The sequence below is a fragment of the Hydra vulgaris genome, chromosome 01 (genome assembly GCF_038396675.1).
Source record: "Hydra vulgaris chromosome 01, alternate assembly HydraT2T_AEP".
In the NCBI taxonomy this organism is placed as follows: domain Eukaryota; kingdom Metazoa; phylum Cnidaria; class Hydrozoa; order Anthoathecata; family Hydridae; genus Hydra; species Hydra vulgaris.
The window spans coordinates 53,237,993-53,246,029 of NC_088920.1; the positions used below are offsets into that span (position 1 = coordinate 53,237,993).

The 8,037-nt window shown below is 31.6% G+C and overlaps 1 protein-coding gene across 1 annotated transcript in view; it reads right to left on the reverse strand.

The window, feature by feature from the left end:
- The window catches only part of LOC100215666 (succinate dehydrogenase cytochrome b560 subunit, mitochondrial), a 32,869-nt gene extending 25,200 nt beyond the window's left edge, over positions 1-7,669 (reverse strand). Inside the window, exon 1 of the mRNA XM_065788585.1 lies at positions 7,517-7,669. Within this exon, the coding sequence (XP_065644657.1) occupies positions 7,517-7,536 (20 nt within the window). The 5' untranslated portion in view covers positions 7,537-7,669. The remainder of the gene's footprint in view (positions 1-7,516) is intronic.
- Between the last annotated feature and the right edge of the window lie 368 nt (positions 7,670-8,037).

Consider the following 8,037-nt stretch of genomic DNA (forward strand, 5'->3'; position numbering starts at 1 on the left):
TATATATATATATATATATATATATATATATATATATATATATATACATATATATATATATATATATATATATATATATATATATATATATATATATATATATATATATATACATATATACAGTTGTGGCACAAAGTCATGACCACACGCATATTTTGATCTCTCTAATAGTGTACTTAGGCAATAATAACTAACTTTTGTGGCGATTTTTATTCGGAAACCTTACTAAATATCTAGTTACCGATGTGGCGCGTTATTAGCAACCAAATATCATTATTTTTATTATTATAATTACTGTATTTTATGTTAATTACTGTTCTGCATTGATTTGATCAGAAATTGTTGATAACAGTTTGGTAAGTTTAAGATTTTTCTAGCATTGTTTTAGTAGATACTTACTTAAAATTAATGTATTATCACTCGACTACATATCGTACCGAAACCGAACGTGGAGCTAATATTTAGAATAAATTAATTAGATTTAATTATAATTTTAATTAGCAGTGCTAATTAGGATTAATTAATCTTAATTAGCTATAATTAACAATTTTTTGGAACTTTTCAAGTTTTATTGTGTATCTAAACATTTGTTGTTGTTAAATAATGATTGAAATCATGTTTTCTTTCATTAAACAAACATTTTATTATTTTTGTATTATAATTTTGCAGAACATTGTGTATGTCATGTATCAGATGCTATCAAGTGAGAAACAACTGAAGATCATTGTTATGATTAAACAAGGCATTTCTTACAGAGATATTGCTGAGCAAATGAAAATGGGACTGTCAACTGTTACCAGAACAGCCAGAAAAGAGAAAGACACCGGTACAGTGGCAGACTTAGAGCGTGTTGGACGACCTTGTAAAACTACTGCAAAGCAGGATTGGCTTTTGGTTTGAGCGAGTTTGTCGAAACGTTTCGCCACGGCTTCAGATCTTGTAAGCTACATTGAGAAAAACCATGAAGTTCATCTGGCAGCAAGGACAATTAGAAAACGCCTGCAGCAAGCTGGTTTGAATGGGAGAATTGCTGCAAAGAAGCCTTTATTGCAACCTGATAACATCGCAAAAATAAGCATTCACGAAGATGCACAAAACCTGGACTGTCACACAATGGAATAAAGTATTATGGAGTGATGAAAGTACCTTTACTGTTTTCTGTGGAGCTAAAAGAGCTTATGTGAGGAGAAGAGTTGGTGAACTCCCACACTAAAGCATGGAGGAGGCTCTCTTATGGTATGGGTTTGCATGTCAGGATCAGGTGTAGGTCATTTATATTGTTGTACGGGCATGGTAGACCAGGATAAATATTTGGAAATATTAAAAACACAAATGAAACCATCAGCAAACAAACTATTTGGTAAAAACAAACCATTTTTCTTTCAACAGGACAGTGCTCCATGCCACAAAGCTAAGAAAGTAATGGAATATCTCAAACGTGATCACACCAATGCTATTGAATGGCCTCCACAAAGTCCTGACCTGAACCCCATTGAAAATTTGTGGGAGGAGCTCTTCAGAAAGGTACAGAAAACCAAACCCAGCAATCTGGATGATTTGTGGCAACATTTGCAAGCTGCATGGCTAGCAATCACTGTTAACACCATCCAAAAGCTGGTACAGTCTATACCAAGACGTGTACAGGCCATGCTCGATGCGCATGGAGGGCATACAAAATACTAGTGTTTTAATCAGAATTTCTTATGTTTTATTAGTGGCGCTTATTACTGACAGTGCAGAGTCATTTTTATTTCAATGTGGTGCTGTTTTATTTTATATTGTGCCAAAAATGAATAAAATTCTCTTGTTTTTCAACTGTCATGACTTTGTGCCGCCACTGTATATATATATATACATATATATATATATATATATATATATATATATATATATATATATATATATATATATATATATATATATATATATATATATATATATATATATATATATATATATATATATATTTATATATATATATATATATATATATATATATATATATATATATATGTATATATATATATATATATATATATATATATATATATATATATATATATATATATATATATATATATATGTATATATATATACATACATAAATACACACATACACACACACACAAATTAAGACTTTTATGATATAGTGGATCCTAACCATCTATTAAGAAAAAGCAATTTTTAGATTTTTTTTAGTTTAACGAATCCAGACCATCTAATAAGGGGGGATGACTTTTAGATTATATAGTTTGTGGGTAAATAAAAAAAAGTTATTTTTAAATCTTGGGGGAGAGAGGAGAGGCAATTACCCCCATCTTCCTCTATGAATCTGCTCTTGATATATGTGTATATATAAAATACCATCTTTGTGCATGGGCCACCCATGGCACTGCCCATTGGTCCTGCACTTAAAGGACCTTAGCATCCATAAAATAAATACAAAATTTTAAGTAAAAAATTATTCAGACTAGGAGAAAAATATAAAATATTAATTAAAATTAAAAACTATTTTCTTCACAAAATCGTATTTATAATAAAAAATAACACCAAAATGAAAATAATAATTTTAACCATTTGTAAATAAATGAAGATTAGCTTGAATGTCCATCATACATGACTACTCTATCACTTTTACATTAAAATGTTTTTAATCTAGTCAACATATCATTACTATGTGTGAATCAGTCACATTTTTAGATTGTTCTTATAGCTTTGTTTTGTAACTTTTGTAGCATTTGAATATCATTTTTATTCCATTAAAGAGTAATGAAGTGCAATATTCAAAATAAAGTGAGATAATTGTATTATAAAATAATTGATTTAGTTCACTTAGCAATTCTCACAAGATAACCAGTCATCATAGAAATTTTGGCTGCAGTATATCTAATGTGTTCAGAAAAATTCAAATAGCAGTCGATTTTAATACCAAGGTATTTCACACACTCACTGAATTTAACTTCTTGATTTTCAAGCTTGACACATATGTTAGAATATTTTCCATTGATACTTAAATATTTTAACTTCAAACTTGTAATCAACATACTTATTGACTTATTTTCAATGCATTTAGTTTCAATCCATTTTCAATAAACTGATACTGAGTACTTCCAATTCATCATTTAACCTAATAATCAATTTTTCCCAACTCTTACCTTCAATGTAGACTAATGTGACATCCGCAAAGAGAATAATGTTTACATATCTGGTAGCACTGCCAATATCATTCATGTATATTATAAGTAACAGGGGCCCTAGTACTGATCCTTAGGGCACACCTACCTCACTGGGTATTTCAGATAATAACTAATCAATAATTCTAACTCTTTGAGTTCTTCTTGTTAAGTAGCTTATGAAGTACTACTCCTCCCATTTTATAGCACCTTAATTTTTCAATTAATATTTAATATTAATTAATTCAAATGCTATATTTAAGTCTGACATACCTGAGGAGTGAACCTGCAAAACCAGACAAGTCCACGTCTAACATTTTACGTGCATTTAGTGCCCCAAGCTTTGTGGGCATGTTCTACGCGCATTTAAATAGGTCAGACGTGCATCAGACAGGACCTTGAAATAAAGCGTGATGAAAATCGTTAAATCAGACAAGTCCTTTCCTCGATTTCATTTTTAGACATGCAAAACCAGACAGATTGCAAATGAGTATTGAACGAGTATTGACCAATCACAGCGCATTATTATTACGTCAGTTTGCTAAATATAGCAACACAGTCAAGGATAACTACTTTTTAAATGGCGGCGCACATTGCAAATGCTGATATTAATGATGTTGATAATGAAGGTGTGGAAGTATTTGCAGCGAATCAGAAGTCTGGTTAAAAGTACTGGTTAAAAGCAAAATTGAGAAGGTATCCAACTTTTACACTAATCTTGTACTAATCTTGCTTATAGCATTGTTAAGGTACAGGGTCAATTCCGCCCCTTGGTCATTTCACCCAATATTTTCGCCCCTTAATTTTTCTTAAAAATTTGCTCGGGGCTATCTTGCCCCAATTTGCAAGGTGGTTATATCCTGCCATGGGCGCAAACCTAACCTTTCTATTACTATAAACTTCACACGCAGAGTGCGAGCCTTTGCAGTTTTTAGAGCTGAGAAATGCAATGCAGCAGAGAGCTATGACTACCTCCTTGGTTCCCTCTATAATAATTGCATCTGGGACTTCAAAGTAAACTGCTCAGGGATAACAATACTGTAACATAACCCTAATCTAACCCTAACATGACAAGCAAATCCTGATGCAACCTAATCAAACCTTAACCTAACCCTAAGTGAACAGTAGTAACTTACTCTAATCAAACCATCACCACTCTTAACCTCACCATAACCCTAACCTGATTACAAAAATGTTTTTACTAAATTTTATTTCATAGTACTTTATTAATATATACTTTTGTTTAGGCACCAAGTGAATGTGACTGAGAATTTGGTTGATGTAACATCGACATAAATATAAACATGAAGTAAAAAGCAACCAAAGACAAAATCTACTCCTGAGGGTCAGAATGCCAAGAAATGCTCTGCTTTTGGATGTTCACTTGTTTGCCATGATGTTTTGTCATTCCGTTGCGAGCTTTTCAAAACAAATAATAAGGTGCAGCAGGACAACCACATTTTACTAAATGTCAAAGTGACCAGTGCCAAAAGAATGCAGACGAGATTTTATCAAAAGGTATTTAACAAGACTTACTCTACTAACTATTTCATTAAAACAAATCGTATTTGTCAAAGTGCCTCTCTAAAAATCATTAATCCAATTGGTAGAAAGCGCAAATAGTGTAATTAAACGCCATGTTGAAAGTTAAGGATGTGCCACTGAAGGCCGTGGTGGGAATCGTATAGGTGACAAGAACAAATCTCGAAAAATGAGTGTTCACCAATTTATCAAAAAAATTTGAGCAACAGAAAGCCGCTATGGGAGAAAGAAAAGTGTAGATTATATTTGCCAATTAAATTGAAAAACATAACCAATTTATGCAAAATCTACAATTCAACCATCTCAGCTGCAAACCTAAAAGTTGGATATAGTTTTTTCAGTAGGATTTTCAGACAAGAGTTCAATATAGGATTTTCCTCACCTGCTTGTTATACCTGTACAACTTGTGACAGCTTTAGAAATCAGCTACGAATATGCTCAACAAAAGATAAAGTTGTTCTTCTAATGCAATTAAGAGTGCACAAATTACGAGCAAATATATTTTATGCATCACTTAAGAACATATCAGAAAAGACATACAGTATCGTGTTTGATTTGCAGCAAGTACAACCCTTGCCACATGTGACGTGTCAGGAAGCATTTTATTCTCGTCAGTTGTCGTTATACAACTTTTGGGTTACATGATCAGGTGTCTCTTAAAAATTATTCATATGCATGGATGGAAAATGAAGCATATCGTGGTTCAAACAAAATTTCTAGCATTGTTTCCCATTATTTGAAAAACATTGAATCATTTGAAAATACGATTAAGATGTTCCCTTGGTGAGTGACGGATGTGGAGGGCAGAACGAAAACAACATTGTGGTTGGTATAGCTGTATCATGGCTTGCAGAAGCACCTATAAACATTGATTTCATTAAATTTCTATTTCCAATACATGGGCACTTATTCCTTCCTTGTAATCGCTTATTTGGAAAAATCAAGAAGGAATTGAAAACCAACAACACGATATTGGAACCGAAAGGATTTCATGAAATATTTAGCCATCATTGTGACAAGGTTTTCCATATTGGAACCGACTGGTTTTGTGATGACTGGAAGACAGCAACAAGTGCTATCTACAAACCGGTGAAAAACATTCAAGAAGGAAAAAGAATTATTGCAACAAGAACATACAGTGGAAACAAAGTGCCTGTGATTAATGTTTGATGTGAATCCAGCTACAAATGTGACGTGGGCACTCCAGTCAATCTCTTAAAGAAGGGGAAAAAACATTCAAACATTGTGGTTAACCGTTTGCCATCATCCAGGCCAATCAACCCTAAGAAGTTGAAGGATATTCATAAACTTCTTCATGTAGCCTACGGTGCAAAATGGAAAGATCTTCCAGGTGTCAAAGTATACCTAAATTTAGAAACATCTGCCAATGTAGTCGATGATACAAGGCCAGGAAAAGAGTGCGACTGTGCGGATAATGACATTGCATTTTGGATATAAATAGTAATAGGTTATATTAAAATAGGCAGTTGGTGAGAGATCTGTGTTAATAATAATTGGACATTTCATCTTTGATTTTTCAGTTACATTTTTTTTAGAATTATAAAACAAAAAGCTTTCATTCTCACTAAAAGATAAAAATAAATGCTAATTTTGGACAAAAGTAACTTTACAAAATAACTGATAAGCATGCAAAAGCAGATAAGTCCCAAAATATAAAGTCTGTGGACAGGGAATAAGTGCACCAATATGTGTAAACTTTCTACTGTGTAGTGTGGTCTAATAATACATAAAAATAATGCAATCAATCATCATTCAGATCTTCTTTGAAATCATGTTGATGTTTTTTTCTCATTTTCCCATAACTTTTTCAGAGTGGACTTGCAACTGGTCTGGTTTTGCAAGTTCACTCCTCAATTGTAATAATTAACATACTGCTATCAATTGTTGCCTTTCATTTTGAATTGAGTAGTTAACATAGTAGTGGTCTTGTGGTAAATTGGGCAATCTCACTTCCTGTATAGGTATCAAAGTGGATCTTTTCCAAGTTTTAGATACAAAACCTGTTAGATTAATTATTCTTAGCAAATTTAAACTTATGACTAGCTATACTATCTTTAAAATTGATACAATCATATCTTCACAAATACTTATTTTATCTTTAAGGTCATTCACTATTTTGTCAAATTGATAATTAGAAATTTCTTTAAAGTCATTTATTCCATCAACACGATGTGATGTTTTTGGGTAAGCAACAGCCAGATAGTTGTTTAATTTTGTTATCCATTTTTCAATATCTAGAATGTTATGGATTAGAAATTCATTGTATTCATCAGCAATCGATTTTTCATTAAAATCATAAAACGGGATATCTTCCTATATATTAAGTTGAGCATTACACTTAGTTTCCACATAGCAACACTATTATCTTTAAGCATATCAAATTCAGTTTTGAAATACTCTTGCTCTCAATTTTCTCAAAAGGTAGGTTTTGATATTTCTACATTTTTATAAATTCTGTATTGTTTGAGGCAATCTTCTTTGTTTACTATAAATTATTTTATTGTTTTAAATTATCGAACAACAAAAATATTTTCATTTTAATAAAATAATGCTAATTAAAAAGATAAATGCTAATTATATAATAATGGCAATTACTGTGCCATTATTTTGCAACGAAATATACCAATCTTTTGCAACGAAATTGAATTTTTCAATCAAATATATATTTTTTAAACCAATCATGTTTAATTTTTTTTTTTTTTAAATGATTTAGAAGTTTAGTTGTAATTGAAAAATAGTTCAAAAAAGCATATAAATTAAAATTCAATAGCATTAATCACCTGAATGTAAATGGAATCATTTTCTTTTTCTGTTGTTTTTGTTGCTTAAATCGCTTTAAGGTTCGTGCGCACTTATACGATTTGCAATGTAATTTCCGGGAGCTAAGCCCAAGGCTTTAGAAAATTGAGCCGTTGCACATTCAGCAAAACTATCAAAAGTAGGCAAAAATAGAAGAGATCTAAACGTAGTCATATTATACTTCTAGCCATAGGTTTTTGGGGTCAGTAAAATATGTACTGATCACTCTAGCCGGCACGTTTACAGTGGCGCTAATTTGGTTCTTCGGTGTTTCGGATGTGACACTTTAAGGTATTGCGCAAATTCTATAAAAAAAAAAAATCAACATAATAGAAGGATTAGTAACTTAAAAGTCGTTGATCAACGCAACTTTCCGCTCTAAAGACGATTTGCATGCAGTTTTTGTTAGATTGTCAAAATGTAAGTTATGAAATCAGATGATTCATAGTTGTCTGTTTGACTTCGTACATGAAGTACTTAAATGGAAAATATAAACTTTATT